At 42.0% G+C, this 22,096-nt stretch overlaps 1 protein-coding gene across 2 annotated transcripts in view; it reads right to left on the bottom strand.

The window, feature by feature from the left end:
- Window positions 1-302: 302 nt before the first annotated feature.
- The window catches only part of APBB1IP (amyloid beta precursor protein binding family B member 1 interacting protein), a 67,208-nt gene continuing 45,414 nt past the window's right edge, over window positions 303-22,096 (bottom strand). For both annotated transcript variants that reach the window (XM_055803373.1, XM_013296416.3), the window contains exons 11-14: window positions 9,202-9,300; window positions 8,075-8,192; window positions 4,044-4,141; window positions 303-1,736 (exon numbers count right to left, since the gene is read on the bottom strand). In XM_055803373.1, the coding sequence (XP_055659348.1) occupies window positions 1,209-1,736; window positions 4,044-4,141; window positions 8,075-8,192; window positions 9,202-9,300 (843 nt within the window). In that variant the 3' untranslated portion in view covers window positions 303-1,208. The remainder of the gene's footprint in view (window positions 1,737-4,043; window positions 4,142-8,074; window positions 8,193-9,201; window positions 9,301-22,096) is intronic.

Raw genomic sequence — 22,096 nt, 5'->3', positions numbered from 1 at the left:
TGCCTGCCACTACTTCTGGATGTAGGACCCTGAAAAACAGCAGTGCTTTCGTCCCCTGCTCTGTCAGCTGCTTTGATGTATTGATTCAGACCGCACGTTTTACTTTTTATGCCTTTTGTATTGCAAAATACAGAAATACATTATTTGTGATACCTTAGAAGATCATGTGCATAGAAGAGGCAAAGACTGGAAGAAATAAAAACAAAGACTAGAAGGTATAGGCAAAAACTCTTTAAAATATTTAAAGTACCAATTGCAGTAAAGTGGTGGCTGTTCATTAACCATGACACTTTGTGCAGATAGAAAATGGAAGCTATTTTTATTTGAGAACTAATAATCAATGCTGCCTAAATGAACAACAGAATTAAAATGGGAGAACAAATGAAAAAAATGTAGGAGGAGACATTTGTATCAGGTACAAGATAATTACATGGGCTTTTAGAAGACAGACTATTTCTAGGTACAGTTTGAAGACTGATATTAACCAACAGGAAAAAAAATATCCCTACTTACCAAGGGAAGCATACAATATTTCAAAATAAAAAAAAATTCTTTGTCTAAGATTAACCAAATAAATGAGATTTAAAGGCAGCAACTGTGTGTGCTGACAGGCATGACTGGAGCTGCGTATGGAAGCAGGTGTATAACATTTGGGTGACACTGTCTGGAAATGGCCCTGGGCCTGCCTTGCATCTCAGAATAATCTAGCTGAGGTTATACTTTTTAAAACAAACTATTTTTGAAAAAAACTGGGGTCTTTTTATAAAAAACCCCACCGCTGGGGGTTTTCTGATAAAGAACCTTTAAGGGGAATTCCGTGAAAAATCTTCCCAGTTCTCAAAATTCACATGAGAACATTGTTGTACTCTTTCCTTCAGCTCCAGTCCTACCAGAGAGGCAGCCACGCGAGATGCATTTCACTCAACGGCTGGCTCCGAGTGCTGCTCCACCATCCCTGGCTGTCCTGATGGAGCGAAGCAAGACTCGGCCTCGGCCTGATGCTGGAACGGTAGTTAACGGTGGTGGGGCAGGGTAGGAAGGAGCCGGTTACAGGGACAAAGTGGGGGAGAGGGGGCACCCCACCTTACTTCCTGAGACCCCCAGGAGGAACTTTCAGAGAATTCCCCCTGTAGGAGCCTGATCCAGCAAAACCATCCGTGATACCTTACAAAACCGGCTGTGGCTTGAAGTCCACTTAATCCCAGGGCTCAGGAGCTGCTGCCCCTTTTCTTCTCAAGGGCTTTCATTAGGTCAGACATGAAATCTGCTTGCCTGCCTCCACCCCCAAATGGAGGTGGCCCAGCTGGCCGTGGCTCTCCCGCTTGTCCTGTGTGTTCTAGCCTTTTTGGAGGAAGTGGCACAGGTTTCTTTGTTGGAGGTGGTGGCTTATTAGAGACAGGTGGAGGTGGAGGGGGTAATGGCAGGTCTCCGTTACTGCTGCTGGAGGCTGGTGGTGGTGGAGGCACAAAATCAGGAGGAGGTTCACAGAAATCAGACGGTGGTGGTGGAAAATCAATCTTCAGTGTAGGTGGTGGTGCCGGAAAGCTGTCTGGATCTGTTAGGAAAATGCCGCTGTCTCGTTTGACTTTGGAGGGTAGAACTGGTGAAGCAGAAATAGCAGATGACCGCCTTTCAGGTGGAGGAGGAGGCTGCAGTGAGTTCCTCTTACTCTGGTATTTCTGTGGCCTCAACAGTGCCTGTGCCAGGCCAGGGGCACTGACGTTATTTGACTTAACCTGTAATAAGCAGAAGAATAAAAGGACAAGGCCCAGTCAGTGCACGTGTAAACTAAAGCCACTGCCTAAGAACAGTGAAAAGATGTGAAAATACATGAGAAGAGTGCAGCAGACAGACAGCAAGATGAAGTAGAGTACGTTTTGCCTCAAGAGTGCAAATAGTATTTAGTTTTCTTTCTGGAGCTGCCCACAGAGCTTTGACCATTTAAACCTCCCTGTTGACAGTATTCATAGTGCTTCTTTGAGTGCTGTCCTCAGAAAATGGGTGCTTTTAAAATTTCAAAGAACTGCAGTTAGTAAGACATAGAAAGATACTTTCTTGATGTTCTACCTTGCTGTTCATTCCCTAAGGACATGAAGACTGAAAAAAACCCAATCTGCGCTGTGTTTTTACATCCAAAAATACAGAGCAAGATTTGAGAACATAAAAAGCAGATGTAGTTTTGGCTCTTGTCCGCAGTATCTCTCATTCTAGTCACCTATCTGCCAGAGTCACTAGACACAACAGCAGTGAAACGGGAAGAAGGTGGAGACATTTGGGAATTTAAAGTTTGTGTGTCTGCTTTCCCTGGCCCCAGCACTCTGCTGTATGTTCTGATAGGCATTCACCCGCAGGGTAGTGCACTGGGCCCTCCCCGTACGTGAGGGAGAACACTGCAAAGTGAGGCACTTGGGAAAGCTGTTGGTCACGATTCTGTGCAGTGCACAGGAGGGCAAAGATACGCCACTGGTGACCTGGCAAGGGCCACTGATAAGCCTGGGGAAGGGTCTTCTGGCTGCTGGGCAAGGCACGTGCACACACCACCTCCACTTTCCAGTCAACAGTACGACAAGCCACTGAGTTCTAGTTGTGTTTGCAAGCTCACAAGACATTCAAACCCTCTAACAACTTTTTTTGACGGAAAAATGAGTCAGAGCATCCATCATGCAAGTTCAGAAAAACTTGTATGATAGCAGTTCATTATGGAGGTGTCTGACAAAATTTTAGGTGGCTTTTCTTTTCAATTGTGTTTGCTAGTTGACACTATGGTAAGTAAAGCCCATTTGGTGATATCTGAATATAATTTGTGCTGCTTCCCACCCCCCCCCGCCCCAGACAGCAAGGTAGCAACTGGTAGCTGTTGACAGTTATTATACAAACATGCTGTCTATTCTTGTAAACGTGTGAAGTCTACTGTCCTGAAAACAAACATTTGTAATACATTCATTTCTAGTTACGCTAACTTATCAGTTTAGATCCAGCTAGCTTAACGCTCCAACTGTAGCACAGTGCCCCCTTAAAGACTTCAGCCTGCTCCTTTGGTCCCAGGCTTGCAGGAGCTGTGAGCTGAAGAAGGTGACATGTTTGCATCCGCTAGAGAGAAGCGCTCTGCAACCCTGCAGTCAGCAGTGCTGATTCTGGCATTAGCCAAGTATAACATGCATGCCTGGCGCTCCCTGCCTACAAAGATGGAAGTAAACAAGACACAGGAGGAGAGGACCACTGGCTGAGTTCTGAGAATGTGATCTGTTCCAGAGGAAGTGAGGTTCAGAACAGAGAACAGACCTCTTTAAAGGAGGAACTCAAAGACAGAAACAAGAAGTAGAGGACACGTAATGCAGGTGACAAAAAACCCTAGGAATTTCCTTTCACTTGTCCTGTGCACTTCATGCATGACGGAGGGGTTGAAGGATGAACTGCAAACAAATGCAGGTTGGGTTTTTTTCTGTAGGATGTTTTTGAAGTCCTCATACAGCACCCTACTGATATTTTTACAGCCAGAGGTGGTGCAAGTAGACAAAATTTGGAGCTTGACCAAGGAATGCACTTAGAGACTAACGAAAACATGTCATGTTTTCCCTTACTTCTTCACACTTTCTCCTTTCTTACACATTCATCTTTAGCTGCACAGTGTTTCCTCTGAAAACACTACTGTATCCTTCGTGCTACTAAGGCAAGACCTGTTCTCTGGCAGAGACAGAAAATGGCACCTTCCGGCACAGACTCTTTTAGGCTGTCCCAGTAGACACGTTCCTGTTCCTGCGTCCCGAACTCACAGCCATTTGTTCTGAGGAATGAAAGCGGTAGACGGGTGTGCCTTCCCCTCCCATCAGCGGCTCGTGCTCCTGTGCAATGGGCACACTGTCTGCAGCGTGTAAAGCATGAGGAGGGACAGCAAGGAACCAGCCACTTTGCCTGGGAGCCAAATCCTTGTCACAACAATACACGTGCACTTTGAGAGGGGAAGACAGTGGGTGAAGAAAGACAAAGTTGAAGACCTTTGTCACAGGTGACATTTAACTAGTGCACTGCTAGTAACTGCTCACCTGTACCTCTGATGTATCCACTTTCTTCTGAGTCTCTGGAAATTCTGCACTGGAATGACAAACAATTTGGGGAATCTGTCCATTTGACTGAACAGCACCTGTGACAAGGTAAGAAGATAAGGGAAGAGAGTGTTACAATTTTGTGATATTAACCAGATCAAGGAATAGCAAACTAAGAAAAAGGCTATAAAAATGTCTTTACAACTTCCACCAAGGAACCTCTCAATATGGGTTTTTTTGTACTTAATTCAGTAAAATCCATAAGGATGTCTGTTTTCTACTTCAGGCTTATTTTTTGCCTTTTCATATTCAGTTCATTACCTGAGGAAAATAAACAAGATACCTTAACATTAAAACTAATAGCTGTCCACATGCCTCCGTGGTTGCAGCTGACAATCCCACCGGCAGCACAAGTGGCAGAATTATGAAGACGTATGACAGAAATTATCAGAGCATGTAAAGGTGTTGACAAATGAAGGACTTCTGACTATTGTAAATGGTGATTACAGAAGGGGACCGTTAAGGCTGGCACAGAAATAGAGCAGGGGAGCTGGCTTTGGAAGGGAAGCTAAGCAGAAATCAAGGTGGTATAGGGAAGCCCACCCTCGGTCCTTCTGTTGTTTAAATTCCTGTCTTTCATAACAGCATTTTGAAGTTTGTAGTGTGCTGTAGTATTATTCTCAGTTTTTAGTGCTTTTTTTTTTCTCTTTACTTTAGGCTAAAGATTAAAAGTGCCATAGTTTCATATCAGTAACAGTCATGCGAGCTGAAGGTTTGAAGTCCTACAGAGGGGCTGATCCATTTTCTTTAGCATATGACCTAACAGCTCTGAAAATTCTCCCAGACCTGGAATCATGGACGATTTGTGAACCTCACTGTATTCTCAGATTAGCTGGCTAAGTTAAAGGTCTGCAAAACATCTGCCCACCATTACTGTGTTTGTAAAGGATATGCATAAATAACCCAGTACTGTCGCATGGAGTAAGTGAATGTGAGACCAAAGGACAAATTTGTAGGTTTAATTATGAAAAAATCCCCAGCCCCTGTGTAGTCTCATAAAGATTAAACAAACTCTCCAGTTTAATCTAGGATTTCTGGAAGCTGCACATGTCAAAGCAGTAGATAGTGTTTGGTGCCTAGATACATGCATTTGTAACCCTTAATGACTGCCTTAGCTCTATTATAGTTTACAGTTCTGAGATTCAATAAAGTTGCACTCATGGATGCTAGCGAACCCTTAGCTGTCTACAATCCAAGTCTAAGCACAACAGTGGTTTTAATCTTAACATGTACTTTTCTGATAGTAAAAAGATTCCATGACTGTGAAAAGAAATAGAATAAATTATTTCTGTTGCCGTGCTGGCAAATCACACAACTGACAGAGAAATAACGAACTCCGCAGCGTACTGAACTGACTAGGGCTCTTTAGGCTTCGAGGGACGACAGAAGATGGCCTAAAGTCCTTGTGTTTTATGCCTGTGCCTGCACGTTGTTCAGCATATTTAATCCAAAGGACCATTTTGATCACTCAAACTACAGTCTGTGTTTGTTGAAGGACTAACATGGAAGTCAATAAAGAGGTAAAACCAGTCTCGTGGCTGTAAAGTGCTCAGCAGAGAGACATGCAAGTCCCTGGGTTCTGTGACCATGCCCTCGAGCAGATCAAGTTCCTCTCTCTCCTCAGTTTGTCTGCTGCCCATAGCAGAGCAGGAGCTTGGGCTGCACACACTGCCCTCAGTCACGCTGAGATTTGACTAGATCAAAGAGAGCAGAGAGATCCACTCCAGATAGTGCAAAGCATAGTGTTCTACTTGGCACATATGATATACCAGAAAGTTGGGACATGGCTAAATAGTAATCTGTTTCTTTTTCTGTTCATGGGTCTCATACACTATGCAAGACTTGAACGCAGTATTTGATGCATCATCTCCTGCCACATACCTACCCATATGCTATACACAAAGTCAGCCAGGTAAAGGACCTCCAGTCAATCCAATATGTGAGTTCATCCATTCTATTCTCAAGATTTATTTTTAATTTAAATGTTATAATATTCTTTGCAAGTCAATTTCTCCAAAATTTTATGAATTTATATTTGTTTTAAGCAGGAAAAAAAGTAATCCAAATATAATGCAAAATATATATGCCCAAAATATATAATACAAAATATTAAGCCTTGTTGTGATATGGAACATCTGAATAAAGCAACATCCTTCATCTTTCAAACATCATGATACAGTGCTGGCACACAACACACACTGGTTTTTTAGTGTTCAAAGACACAGACAGTAAGGCAGAGAGGCAAACAATATTATTTTGCTCGAGACGCGCTTGGCACTTGGGACACTTCAGAACCACAGCCTGACTATGCAGTTTGGGGTATACACGAACACACAAATGCTGGCTACAGCAGCCTGACCAGGGAATACAGGCTACATGAGATGCGAGAACAGAAATTCCACCTGCCCTCCTAAGCATTGCTTTCGGCTGCTGCTGAAGTTAATAGAGTACAGCCCCCCGCCAAGCTCACACAGCACTGTAGTTTTCTATGGCAGATTTTAGCCTATGTTGAAATCAGCCCATACCAATGGCTATACAGCCATCTGAAAACAGAACAGAAGGAAACATGCTTTGTTCCCTTTCCAAAACATGAGCCAACAGCTGCTCACAGTCAGGCAGTCCAGGTTATGCAGTGTTATAGTCGGGCCCCAGGTTTTATATAGGGCAGTAAGATTGCAAGAATCGGTGACTTCCCTCAATTAAAACGCTAATGATGCTTCAGATATATTTCTACAGAGACAACATACACGACTAAAACTGTCCCAGGTTACTTGACCGTTAAATGGGATCCATTAGTTAAGATTAGCAGTATATTTTGTGATCAAATGCAGCGTTCCTGGATTCCAGTCGGGAGCTGAAGTTATACAGATGTGTACATACTTTTTAAGGCCTCGATCCTGCCCATATCCAATATAGACTGCAACACCAGCATGGAGCCCCACTGGCCAGCCACCTCTCTACTGCCATCAGTACCAGAACACAAAATGCTCCACGACTGTCCTATCCACCCTTGCTCAAATATCCCCACCCACAGCTGTCAGAAAATCCCCTGATCTCGAAACAGTCTGTTACTGGGTCTCCCCACCCTAAATGTGCACGTATTACCATGACTTGACTCCAAGAAATAATAGAAAACACCCCATCTTCTCATACCTACTGAGAAAAGGCAAACTGAAGCCTTGGAAAGAAGTCTGGAGGACTGCGAGTTGTCTACATGAGAAGTCAGAATATTAACTGCCAACGCTGATTTTGACTTTGCGTGTCTTATGACAGTAAGTACTTTGCAGTACTTGGCCAGCATGGCCTTCCTAATAAATATTGCATATCTTAAGCATGTAAACTAAAAACATTCATGCACTAGTATCATGCGCTGTTGTATCTGAATGATGATAAAATCGGTAACAGCAGTGTGATGAAGCTACTGGAAAAGTAAAGTTAGAAAATAACCCAATCCTTTCTCACTCTGCATCCTTCTCCTAACATCCACATTGTTATCATGCAAATAAGTGAAAGGCTAGGAAAGAGAGTGGCTCACCCTATAATAATCTCTTTCTGAAATGATCATTCTCAGAATATCCCACTCATCCCTTTTACTCATTGGAGGAAAAGCTCCGATACAGCCAGTGTAGAGATGGGCAAACAGAAAACTTCAAGACATGGACCATCAGTCTGTAAAATGTAGAGGGAGGATAAAGGATTTGTATTCAGATGCCAACAGAAAAACACCTTATTAAATTATTCGGATTTAAGCAGACCTTTTGTGGGCTGTCCTTGTATTCTTCAAGTTCTAACTTCAAAGTGAGAGCTTTGCTGCCAGCTTAGTTAAGGATCAGAGCTACACTGGGCTGTCTAGAACAACGTATTTTCTTGCTTAGTCAATGGGATAGTTTTCTGAATAAAGACTGTGCAACACCGATGATGACAGAAGAGGAAAATAAATGTGATTTCAACTGCTGTGACAGCATTCATACCTGCTGATAAGGATCCTACAGGGGCAGCTGGTTCCACCATTCCTTGATTTGCCCACCGAGAGGACAAGCCAGCCTTCTTCACTGCACATTTGTAATTATCATATAGTGTCTTGCCATACTGCAAAACAATCAAAACAATACAACAAGCATGGTGTTAAGGTTCGCACAGGCCAAGAATTCATTTTGCTTTCAGACATATTTTCTGCCTCCATTCCTTCCTACCCTGTTTTGTTGAAAAGTAGCTTTCTACAAGCAGTGTGCCTATTTCCGTATAGGGCCAGCTGGAAAGCACCTGTGTAACAGCACAATAAAACATGAATCCCTGTGACCAAACACAGTCCTACTGATACCACTCTCACATTTTATGTTCATTACAGTATCTGTAAACATCTTGAAACTTGTCTTCAAAACCAACTGTTCTCAGTATCTTTTCCAATGCCTTCCAAGTATTACATTTTCAGACTGGAGACTTGGGACGCAGTTCTGGGCTCTAGTGCAAACAGCTTTGTCAGTGTAAGACACAAAATAATTTGATGTTCGACCCATACCTTTGTTGGATGTCACCCTGCCGCAGAACTGGCAGAAAAGAATATATACCTAAAAGGAGCAGGTCTGGCAGTATACTGGGCTATGTATAAATCCGTCTCCCTTAATGTTTTGTGCACAAAATAGGCTGTGAATTAGAATCACAGAATCATGGAATTGTTTAGGTTGGAAAAGACCATTAAGATCATCAAGTCTAACCGTTCTGAAAGGGTTACACAGAACTGTCTGAAAAAGGTCACAGCTGTCCTGACCAGAGCTTGCACATCTTAAGTCACAGCGTATTATCAGCCACAGTGTATTATTATCGTGCCAGGTAACTGTGGAGCAAGTTTTATGAGTACATGAGCTTTATAGCTACAGAATTCACCCCTGTGTTAATGAGAAAAACATACTGATAACTAGGGTACAGAAACATTGAGCAAATCCACCCTGGTCATGCCCTTCTGCTCTTTCTACAGTAAAATTAGCATGAATGTCCATTCTTGTCACAATATTTCCAGCTGAGATGATGACAGTCAGTAACCTGAGGAAGGCAGGATTCTACAGAAAACACGTTTAACAAAATTTTCTTTTAATCTCACCTTGGCAATTCTTATTCCTGTCACCCACTGATGAAGGGTTGCTTGATCATCGCAGCATAAGTACTTGATATATTGTGACTCCTTTTGAATTTGGGGGTGCTGGAAGATAATCAATTTATAAAATAAGACAAATGCAGAAATCCAACCACTACACAAAAGTATGAAGGCACACACCGTGACCTCAGTGAGAACACTGCCTATAGGTATCATGTCAACATGAAGACAATTAGAAAAATAATAATAAAAAAAAAAGCAGCAAAAACAGAGTATAAGAACATTTTAAAAAGATGATACACGAGTTGCCACTGGCAGCATTTTCTTGAAATAATTTTAATGCACTGTAATATGAATTCAAGGGCTACAGAAATCTAATAGTAATCTAGATTGATCATAGATTAATGAAGTCTACAAATGCTATGGTTCAAGGTCTACCACTCAATGTATGAACACTGGAAGGAAGCGTGCTTCTCATTGTGGTTTGTCATATGTAAGGCACCCAGACTGAATGCTGAACATAATTAGTTTTCAAAGAGTATGTTAAATTTGTTTAAGCATAAACTCTCAGCTGAAATAGATTTTTCCTTCTAACTGACTGCCTTTCTTCAGGCTGAGTTCTAGCTTTCTTCCTATGGATTTTTATTCTGCTTTATTCTTGCTGTTATTTGCTAACAGTTATGTAAACTGCCATATGTTCCAGATAGAGGATCATTCAAAATGCAACACCGTCAGAAGTAAACTTTTCATCTGTTTGTACCAGAAACCTTTACCATTTTTAAATCTTTTTTGTCCTTTTGGACAAAATTTAGGATCTCTTCTCCTTACTGATCAACACAGTACCAGCATGTGATGATGTGCCATTGCAACTCAAAGATCACCAAATGCCAGGCTGCCTGCTTGTCTGAGACTAAACATCCTCTCTAAGACTCTGAAAGAATTTCATTGCCCTGCTACAGCAGAGAAAGCTGTAAGTCTTTAGTAGCTTGTATGGACTAATACACTGCCATCTCTTGATACACAAGGAAAAGAATGAAACCAAAGGAAAAGGCTTCATTATCCCTCATTTATGTGTTCATTTTTATTTATATTCTTATAAATTATAGGTGCACAGTTAGGGAAATACTGTGAACGCACAAAACAGCAGCCAAACATGCTCTGAGAATTTGCTATTGTCAAACCTCTCTCTTTTCAGCCTGTGCAGCTGAAAGTTCAAAGCATACCTCCACCTAGCAGCAAGGACCCTGGTTTTATACATATTGTTAAGCCTCCAAAGCAGAGCAATGCTGGACGTGGGGAACTCGGCAGGACCTCTCGCAGGCTGTGAGCAGCCCACCAGCCCAGGGCTGATGTAGGTGCCAGAGGTCTCCTCGCAGATGCCTGCTGGTAGCAGTGCAGAGGCCAAATCCTGCTAAACTGGGTGATCCAGGGGTTCAAAAGCAGAACTGAATACAGAGGTCTTGCTCCTCAGCCACGTGTCCCTGCTTACCCCTCAGCACTGCAGACACCAGGCTTCCCTTGCTTGTGTTGGCCCAACAGTGGCCAACTGTTTAGGAGGCCACATTGCAATTCGAAGAAAAAGGAACTGGTCTGGGTTAAATATAACCCATTTCATCATGCCGTAGTTTTGGTTTGTTTTTTTAAAACCCAGCAGCACGCAGCATAGCCTCACATACAGTGTGGGGATAAGGGGCACTGTGGCTTGGGGAGAGAACAAGTAGCGAGGGATGGATGAAAGGATGGGACCACGCAAGCCAGTATTGCTGCCAAAGCCCTGTATCATCAAATTATGGAGCGAGAGTGAACACACCATGGAGGTAACTGCAAGGAAGAAAAAAAACAAAGGATATTACCCTTGAAGGGTCTCACAGCGACAGATGTGTCCCAGGGCAGTGCTGTGGGTAACTGCATTACAGCTCCCTGTGTGTTTGAACTCAGCTGCTCACACAGGTCATACTATTCACCATTTTTCTGCAAACACATAGCTGGCCATCTCCCCTGTGAATGATGAATAAGCAAAGTCCACTTCAGCCCTCCGGAAGGGCCCATGGCTACCTTATTCTATTACCTTGCTCCCAGGCACTGCCAAGGTGAAAGCTAGGGACATGTCACATTGCAAGCCCAGAGATGCCAGCGTACTGGCACCAGGTGCCTTAACTGCAGGGCCGGCACCATGCCCACCCCATGGACCTGTGCCTCAGTCACCTGGTACACTCACAGACTTCCCCATTCACAGTTCAACAGACAGGACTGTAGCTTGCTGCAATACACCTATGCCACGTAGCAAACAAGAGGCAGTAACCAGGGTCCCTGGAAAACAGCCTTCTCCAGCTCCCCAGTGTCTGCCTGTCCCTGTCTCCAGCAGCCTCACACAGCCTGAATGCTGCTCAGAGTGAGCTCTGCTACTGCACTATGTGGCCAGGACACAATGCCTGACAAACCTTATTTCCTTCCACCATTTCTCTATTATGTGACCAAACACAGTGAAAAGCATTAGAGAATTCAGTCTGAATCTTATCCTTAAAAGGGTACTGCAAGCAGGCACTTCTCTCTGTGTGGCTGAGTACAGCCCATAGACCTGGGTAACATTATCACCAACAGAGCCAAAAGAACTGGGAGGTGCAAACAAAGACATTGCAACCCTTGATAAATTAAATTCTTCAAGCACTTTCCAACAAGCAACTCGCAATTTTGCTCCAGTGTGTAAGGTCCTACTGAACCCAGCAGATGGCACCCAAAGCTTTCAAAAATGAAAAAAGCAAGGCTTTTTTTTTTTTTTTTTGTACTCTTTCATGACAACAAAGTCCAATGTGTCTGCATATCTTCCCTCATTTTCAAATACCACACCTACAGTTTTTTGTTACCAAAAAAAAAAAAAAAAGGAAGAAAAGACTTCTGTAATTTAACACAGAATTCATGCAAACATCTGGAGGAAAGTGCACACTGCATAAACAAGGCAGAGGAAGCCATGGCATAGACCAAGCTAGGTAACGGCGCTGCACATAGACACAGCCCTGCCATGGGGATCTGCGGCTGCGGAGCTCAGAGGGGCTGCTGCAGACCTCTCCTCTGGGACACTCTACAGAAATACCAGTTCCACACAAACACCCGTACTGTGTCAGAGCAAAGGTCCCTGAACCCAGTATCTGGACTCTGGCAGTGGCCACAAATGGATACCGAGGGAAGAGAAAGAAGATGACCAGTATATATGATACACCCTTCTCTGTACTCACCTTGTCTGCAACTATTTTCAGGTCAGAGGATTTTCTGAGCTGGATGGGGATTTTCTGTATTTAGGTTCTTCAGTGGATTTCTCCTCCAGGTACTCCTGCAGCTTTTTATTGAGCCCAGAAAGAGTTCTGGCATCCACAACATCTTTTACCAACAATTTTCCCAGGTCTGCTATACAGTCTATGAAGAACCATCTCCTTTTGCTCTGAATCTGACTTCCACTAGCTTTGTATAACATTCTTGTTTCAGAAGAGACACTGAATGGCTGACCCCCATCCACACCTCTCCATGCCACTCCTGAGCCTAGAGATCTGCATCACATTCCTGGCAAGTTAACTCTTCTCCAGCCTACAAGCTTCTAGTCTCTGCAGTCATTCTTCAAGTCAAAGTCATTCCTTTCCTTTGCTTGTCCTTGTTGCTCCTCCTTGATCCTTCTCCAAGTTTATTGTATTTCTTTGAAATGAGAGGACCAGAACCACACAGGTGAGGGGAAACTATGGACATGTGTCATGGTATGGCAGCATTTGCTGTTTTACCATTTATGCCTTTTCTAATAACTCTTAATGCTCGATTTACATATCTGACCGGCACTGAGCACTGAAACAAGGCCTTTATGAAGTTATATACCGTATCAGCGTCTTGCTCCTGAATAGTACAGGTCAGCTCAAAGTTAGTAATTTCACAGGTGAAGTTCTGACTGCTTTTGACCCTATGCACATTACTGTGTGCATACCTAGACCATATGTCATTTATGATTTTACTGTTCAGAACCTCAGCCTCATAATGGCCTCCCAGAATTCTTCAGTCTGCCCTTTCCTCAATGATCTGAATAATGTAGCACCATCAGCCAGCTTCCTCACTTCACTGCTTACCCTGTCTATGAATATTTTGAGACTGTGGGTTTCTCACCATCCTGAGAAGCTGGGAGGGAACTGTCAGTGAACAAGGCTGTGTCTCATGACAGACAACATGAGAGTTATTTACTGCCTGCCCTCTACCCTATCTTTTACTAGCTATTGTCTCCACTGGGCAATCCATCTTAACTACTGACATTCACCAGTGGGGCCTATTCCAAATTACCCCAATCAGTTCCTTGATTAAATTACTCCAATCAGCAACCATGATTAAATGCAGAGTCACAAGTATATTCTGTCAAATAGGGACTCAACTAGCAAGCTGCTGAATGCCCAGCTCTCATAAGGAAGGTTAAATACCTCAAAACCCTGCAGGCAGCCTGTATCTTTGCTTTGTAACAGCTAAGGACTGTACTGTCTCTCATTTTCTGAGAAGCAGCAGCAGCAGCATTGGCTCTCTTTTTATGTGCAACTTTACCAATGACACATAAAACATAACTTTGTACTGGACCCATAGCCCACTGAGGTTGACTGGAAATATCCCATTACCTTTCTTGAGCTTTGGATCAGGTCCACGGAGGACTGTTCCATGCTGCCAGTGCAGAAGCTGCCCTCAGCAGCTCTGTGCAAGGCCAGACCACAGAAGCAAACACCAGCAGCACCAAGCTTAATACATAAGGTTTATACCTGTAAAAGATTATTAGTGGCTCAGATGGACGCATTTGGCTTCCCGTGGTTCTTTGATGCACGAAGCCTACTTTGAGTAATGTTTCAGCCAAGACCTGTCACCCCACCCCAGCAGCTTGCTCACTTGGGAAGAACTGTACTACAGTGAAATTACTTTGGCAGTACAAATGGCAGAAGTCTGCTATCAACACTGACCTTTATGAGCTTGACTCTCCACTAAAAGCTTCATGTCATATGCAAAATCTATTAGTACATAAAAGCACTGACTTAGGATAATCAATTCAGAGGAGAATTTGGACAGCTGAAAGTCCCTGGATATTATGATTTAATGTAAAGATCCACGGGAACCAATTTCCTCCTTTCACAGTTCCTGTATCTCAGGGTAGTTGTTTAGTACAGCACACAGACCTAAGGAGGTGTAGTCACCACACAAGTTTGGTTTTGCTAAACTAGATTCATAGTGCCTGTAATAATCTGTGAGACTAATAGAGGTTGTAATAATATCAATCATGACAGTCATGAGAAATACTGTATTTTTAGGCAAAGTAACACTAACCTCAGTATGCCACAGCCTACACATCTCACACATAGACAGATAAATTACTTTGTTATGTGGTGCATACTGTGTCCTGAAAAGGTCATTAAAATTATCTGATAGCAAAGTGAAAACATCTCCTCTGGAAAGGTGAAGCACCTTTGCCTCTGAAACATGCAGCATCAAAACGAATTATGAAAGACGACTGTCTAAAAAGCAACTACCCCAGAACTCATAGTTTGAATGAGAAGTGGTAATATGCAAGTAAAAAGGGACTCCAGAATTTTTCTCACAGAAAAAAATGGAATCGTGCTTCAAAATGATACGGTGTATTAAAATGCAACATGATTTGTCTACAGAGAACTTTTTTCTCTGTTGATGTCAAAACTCTTAATAGTGATGAATTAGCTGCATCATTGGGTCTGTGTTTTTGGAAGTGTTGGAACCTGTCTAGTTACTTATTAAGGCCTGAGCACCTCAAATGTCAGGCTGCAAAGGGATGTGCTGTGTTCCATGCAGAAAAGCACTGAAAAGGCATGGAACAGAACCTAGTGTTCTCCTCTGACCCACTGTCTCCTCTGTAAGTATCAACTGTAGAGATAAAGAAAGCAGAAGCAATTGAATATAAAGAGCTAATTTTCTGGAGAGGTTTAAAAAAATATTTGTGCACAGATTACATTTTCAGATATAAAATAAACTCTTTGCCTAAGGAAAAAAAGATAAAACCATCGAAAACCTGACGAAATAGGAACTGAACTATGTGGTTTCTATGGTTTGTGCCAAAACAAATGACTAAAGGCCATGTGTGTATGAAATGAGAGATTATCCCAATAAAATGGTATTTTGCTTTGCCTTTGTCCAACACTGAAGATGAAAAGTAAACTGAATTTACTCAGGCATCTCATTGGATCCCTTGCCCCAAAATATATGGATCATTGCTCAGTCTCTGAGGCAGAAACAATAGCCAGAAGCATAGAGTTACTAACTTTGGATCAAAAGCTTTGGCTTTAGGCCAGATTTTCACCAAATGGTCAGTTCTTGGATACCTTATCTTCTACGTATGAACTTGTGCTATGTTGAACTAGATTCTCAGAAAAGCTGAGACTCTTCTGGCTCCCATGACTGCAAGGAGAATTAATACTCAGCACCTTTCAAAAATCACACCAATGTGGTTCAAATTTGCCATCTACTATTAAATGTGGTCAAATTCTGATGCTGTGCACTCTCTGCATTAAAATGACCACGCTTAATTGATCTTTTGAAGACATGTGTGAACTGTACAGAGATAAAACAGTAACTGTCCTATTATAAAGAAATGATACCTACATAAGGAAGATATGACCTACATTCCTCTAACAACCAAGGCAAAATTTTTAGGTCATTAAAAATACATGTAATAGCCACTGTAGCCAAAGAGAACTGCTTTATGCAGCAAATCATATTTTCCGAAGCTATTATATTCCATTTCCCACTGTCCATTCTCTGTCCTTATTCTCCCCATTGTTTATGCATCAATCTTGCAAAACTGTGTGCATGTACTATGACCGTAATCCCACATATCTGAAAGTGTTCTGTAATAGAGTATGTCTGCTTTTGCTTTTTCACTTTATTTAGCAATGAATTTTACTCTGAAATATTTATCTGAAGCATTCATGCTAACACAATCTTCAAACCTTTCACATGAAGAAACAAAAATCTCCTGTTTTCTATCCTCATTTCCTGTACTAGCCATTGGTTCTACATCTTTTTCCTACCATTTGCTATCACAAACATTGCTAATTCTCACCTTCTCCCTTCTTAACTGTCAATGTTTTGAATGTATTATGTACATGACTCAGTCTGGGACTGAGCATACTAGGTGTGAGGGAGGAGGGAACCAGCAGCAGAGCAACTAAATACTAAATTACTTGGTAGAATGATGCCACTGTTCCAAACAGACACTATTCTTGAAATCTACTTCTAAAATTCTTTAGATCATTAGAAATTTCTTTTAAAAAAAAATTAGTTTCCAAACGACACCAGGAAAACTTAGCTGTTTAGACTACACAGGAAAATGTGCCCAGCTGTGGAAATAGAGGATGATTTGCCTTTGTCTCAGTTAATCCCCAGGAAACCAATTTTTTTCATCCTAGATTAATTCAGCATTATGCACCATTACCTCCAGATTACTCAAGCACAACCAGCACCAATAAACTATAATTAAATCCACTCTTTGTCACAGACACATCAGACTGACTAAACCAGCAAATTTGCATATAGATTACCTTGCTATTTTGTCTGCTTCGGAGGAGTTTTCCACATGGTGTGACAAAACCAGCTTCTTGACTAGCGTGTGTGTGCACAGACACGCATTCTCAATGTACAAAATAAACATTATGTTCATAATTTCTGCTCAGTGCAATGGATGCTGTTGCTAGCACGATGAACTGATCCCTTCCCTCATGGTGGAATCCTTTGGTTTTGAGGGCTTTCAGCTTCAGAATATGAAATACCTCACAAAAGTCTCACCCATTTCCACAGTGTTTCCCCTGTAACATAGTAGATGGTGAAAGAGAAGGTCTGCAGGGAATCCATGCACAAAAATTCGCATTTGTAAATGCAAAAGCAACTGTGAGGAACCAAGCCACTCCAACTGGCACACTTGCTGCATGTGGTGTGTGAAATTACTTTTTCTGTGAAGGAAAGATATATTTGTTCCCTCATCGTTTCTCTCCCAGGAGTGACCAGCACTCTGCAGGGTGGCGGGGACGGCCGTGCTACTACCCTCTCCCACCTCCTCTGCATGGAACAGAGGGACAGATCTGACCTTAACAGGTGCAGGTTTGAGTGAAGGTCTTCTTCCACACTTGGCTGCCCTTTCCCTTCCTCTTTTCTGCATATGGAGGTCTCTATTAAGAAAAGACTCACTTCATCTGATGTCAGTGAAGGGTGGGATCTTAAAATTTTTGTAAGTGTTACATTTACGCTGAGTAGGAAATAGGAAGAATCTACATGCTTACAGAAGCAGATGTCCCAAAAGCATTTATTTTATTCAGAGACTCAATTTTTAATATGCCGGGGCTTCTTTGTGTTGTTTTTTTGTTTTACACGTGGGACTTCCTTTCAGGGAGGAAGGCTTGTTTAGCAGTTATATAAGGTTATATATAGCTCAGCACAGACCAAGTAGCTACTAGGAAATAAGAGCTCTTCAAGCTTTACAGTTGCCCCAAAACTTAAGGATTCCTAAAAGCCAACTCCATTGCAGCCTCTGCCAAGGTGCACTCTCATCTTCAGGACCCAGCCACATCAGTTCTGGTTTGCTGCACAGGGACAGCTAAAGGTGACCCTGCTCTCTGACACCAGCCAGCCAGCTGGGCTCTTTTCAGTTGGTCCCAGCTGGGCTTTCAGCTGCCTGAGAGAAGCTGATATGAGGAAGCAACTGCTTTGTTCAGTTACTGCAGTTGTCTCCTGAATCATCCTGAAAGGAAGCTCCTGAATAAGCTCAGCAAAGTGCTTTCTTTTTTCTGGTAGACACTGTGATGTGTCTTTGAATTCTTCCTGGCTTTTTCTACCCTTTTCCCCATTATCTCCTCAGTGTCTTGATGGTTAACGAATATGCAAAAACAACCCCATTTTGTTCTGAGCTACAGTATATAAAATGGGGTGCTGATGTAATGGGAAGAAATGATGGACAAAGAGCACTCACAACACATCATGCTTCTCTAGCTGTAAGAGGAACATCCTACAGGATGGATCTGCAGACAAGATATTTTTATATTTGAGCTAGTTTAAAACAGCTAGTCCAGGTGCAGTTCCAACATCACAGGCTGCAAAAACTACCCCAGCTTCTGGCTAAGTATCAAAGCAACCCACTCATGATGACCATGACCTTGTTGATACGCTAACACCAGCCCCCAAGACAGCATCAACCAAGTAACGCAGGTATGACCACTGAAATTGAAATTAAATGGCTAGATTAAAAAAGAAACAGGACAGAGAGAGCTGCCAGCTCCCCGTGACTGGATGCATCTTAGTTGGGACAGGCACTAGGACCAAAGGCTCACTGTCTTTGTAAGCCCCTTGCTCCACTGTAGCCTAACAGAAGAAACTGGAAAAAAAGGTTGAATCCCATTTAGAGACATCAAGGTGAAGCTACATTCAAAGAAATGTCTTGAAGATTTTGAGGCAAAAGCCCACATAGTTCAGAGCAGGGTCAGACAACCTGAGAAATCTCATTGTTTTAGCTAAAACCAAGTCACCAGGGCTGTGATTAACATTAGTTATAGCATTCCTCTTTCCCATAAGTTCTTGGTGATGCCTGGCACATAGAGACAAAAATGGCAGGAATGCTCTGTTTGTTCTTGTAACATCTCTTGAGAGCTCTTCCCTCCGTAAAGACACATCATAAAGATGACCAAGGCTGGAGGGAAGCAAAAAGAAATGTTTTATCTTTTCCACTTGCTAGCATGAGACAGGACCTTTGAAGACAGCTACAAATGTTACAGGTTTTAGTCTAGTTATTTGTTTTAGAAGGCTCATCATTCAAATGGGGACTGGAGGAAAAGAAGGGATGTTTCCTTCAAGCATGAGGCCATACTCAACTCCACCTCAGCCCACATCACTGGCCATTTGATGCCATTTGAATGAACAAAGGGCATTTCTCCTGTTCTTGAAGTAAGGATGCCAATTAGATTAACCAGTAGGAAATACAGTATTTTTTTCAACTCAATGCTCAAATCTGGGAAATTATGTCTGGTTCTGAATTCAGCAGGATTTTCCACCTAGCACAGAAACAAGATACTGCTGAAGCTGTTAAGTCCTTGCATTTCTTCCTCACAATAAAGTACAAGCTGGTCTCTTGCCTTTGAGCTGGGCAGTTTCTTTTGCTAAGTTTGAAACACAGCAAAGCAAGTTACTTGGCTAATGACTGCTCACTGTTTTGACACAGCTATTCCTAAGGGGCACCTTAGAAAGATACAACTCTTTTAAAAAATGTAGTGGCATGCTATTATTCAAAACCCTTCCAAGTGGTGTGACAGCTTGCTGGAGCTAATAAGGCTGCAGACTAACCTATTTTCCAAAATATGAAAATCTCCTTTGATTTACAGGCATCTTCAGTGAACAGCTAGCATGGGCTATGGCTGCTACTCTTCCAACTGCTTTCCCCCACTTGCTTTAAAGACAGATAATCTCCTGCAGCCAACGCAAACAAGTAACCAGAAGAGAACCTCTGCAGAGCCCCCGGTCCCAAGGCACACACAGGGGAATGAAAGAGCTTTGAAGAAACAGCAGTGCAGCCTTGTGGAGAAATTTCCATCTGGCTTGGACTGAGATGGGCGTCTAAGTTCCTTAAAAATTACTAGGTTACCAGTACAATAAAGATGTTTACCTGTTACAATCTATTGCCTTTTGGTCACTGCACCTGCCTGCAAAAGTACTGTCATTTCATCTTGAGGACTTTATTCTCAAAATATGGCAGGATGAGAGATATCTCGAGAATGATGGTTTGTTTTCCTTCAGCATCTCAGGACAAGTGGGTCCCAGCAAGAAAGATACTTTCTTCTGGGAGACTTCCGTATAAAAACAGACAGGAACAAAAATTGACTAAGTGTAATAAATGACTCCGTGTTCCTGTCCATACACTTTTGTGTCACCAAGCATCCAATCATTTAACTTTGCTCCTTCCCTCAGCCCACAGATCTCCAGTTGCATTACACCCTCAGCTCCAGCCTCCAAAGGTAAGAGGATATGAACGAACTCATCTCCTGCATGCCTTCAAAAAGGTATATATAGAATTCAAATTAATGTACAGAAATCATAATAAATATGAAACTCTCCATTGCATCACCCTTAGAAAGCCATTGTAAGCGGAATGCTTCCACTTCTGAAACAACAGAAGACGTGAAGATACCAATACTTGCCCATACTTCCTGACCAACTCCAGCCACTGCAGAAGACAGCTGTTAAGAGAAGCCAAGTCTGAAACTGAGCTGGTCAGGAATCTACCAAATGCTGATTTGTGGGAATTAAAATGAAGAACAATCACTGTAACATAATCTATTCATCACTAGGTAGCGTCGCTCAGATATAATGATCTTATCAATATGATGTTTATTCTAGTATACCGCAAACACATTTTAGAAGCATCACAGCAAACAGTTTTGCTAAGCGGGTTTCATACATTTATAAGCCTATTACACATAAAGCTTTCCCCAGTGAGCTTTTGATCTTGTTCTTCACATTTCACATTGAGAGTACAGGACTAACATCACACATTCAATAGAGCATTTCAGTCGTCGTGACTTTTTTTGTATAAGTTCTTATTTATAGCATACCTCTTTCCACAAAAGATGGCCGTAAGTCCAGAAAGTTTTCCTAATTGTTGTGAACAGTTAAACACATTGCTACATACACTTCAAAAATCATGCTTTTATTTTCATCTGATCAGAATGTGAAAAACTCTTATTAGTCAAATAATTCTTTGACCAGACATCTGTTTAGAAAATCAATTTCCCCTTATTTTTTAAATCAGCTCCCCTTTTACTTTTTTTTTCATTAGAAGTTGTATTTTTCAGAAATAATGCCTACCTGCTAACTTCAGAAGGCTCACCCCTGTTTTACAAACAAGGATAAAGTGGCTTTTTGCAGAGCATTTTGCAGAGAACTATAGTATTAAAACCGGTCATCTGTGTTAATTAGACACATCTGCTTCAGAAAGTAAGTCTGGTCTATAAACCACTTCTGCTTGGCCATGTGTAAATTAGGCTAGCAGACATTTTGAAACAGAATAAAAAAGCACTGTAAGTGTGCAGCTACTGCCAGAAGTATGGTTTGTGACCTCTGAAATGAATGTTTCCCATACTTCTTTTCTGAGATAGGAAGACAGTGTGTTTTCTAATATCTTGTTGGCACTGCGGGCCTGTAAATAGAGAAGCGTCAACAAGATTATCTTCCTTCTTGTACCAGTAATCCCACTGTAATCTAAAATCTGTATTAATGACAGATAGCAAGCAAGGCCTAATTACTGCAACCTCAAAGCTTCATTTCTGCTATCTGAACTATGTAAAAAGCATAGGCTTCTTTTCCTTTCCTGAAAGAAATGCAGAATTCTCAGCCTTTTTGCAGTGCTGTTGCCTGGAGAGGCAGCAATAAGATACTTCAACAACAAACACTGATTTTCACGAGTGGGTGAAAAACGTCTTTTGCCCTCCTGCCACAAATAGTTGCATAATAAAATATGGCAACTGAGATGTTTATTCCTGCAAGATTTTGCATCTCAGTTCAACAAACCACTCAACAGGTACAACTATACTGCAAATAAAAGGTAGACTTACTTCTTAGTAGATAGTCCACAGCACTTATAATGTCAACGTTAGGGACTGCCAGTCTTAATCATACATCTGCCTTGTGTGCCATTTGTCCAGATGTGTCCAGTCACCTGAACAGTCTGAATATGGAAGCATATTCAGGCTTGTTTTGAAGACAACTTTATAGACCCAGTGCAGACATATATCATAGGACTACAAGTCCTTAAAATTAAGGTTCTAAAGACCTGTTGCTGATCAACAATGAAGCGAAGAAGAAAATAGACATGACTTTGCAGGAGGTATTCTAT

Source organism: Falco peregrinus, chromosome 5, assembly GCF_023634155.1.
Source record: "Falco peregrinus isolate bFalPer1 chromosome 5, bFalPer1.pri, whole genome shotgun sequence".
In the NCBI taxonomy this organism is placed as follows: Eukaryota; Metazoa; Chordata; class Aves; order Falconiformes; family Falconidae; genus Falco; species Falco peregrinus.
The sequence above is the reverse complement of the archived record's forward strand: the minus strand, read 5'-3'. Positions and strand labels throughout refer to the sequence as shown.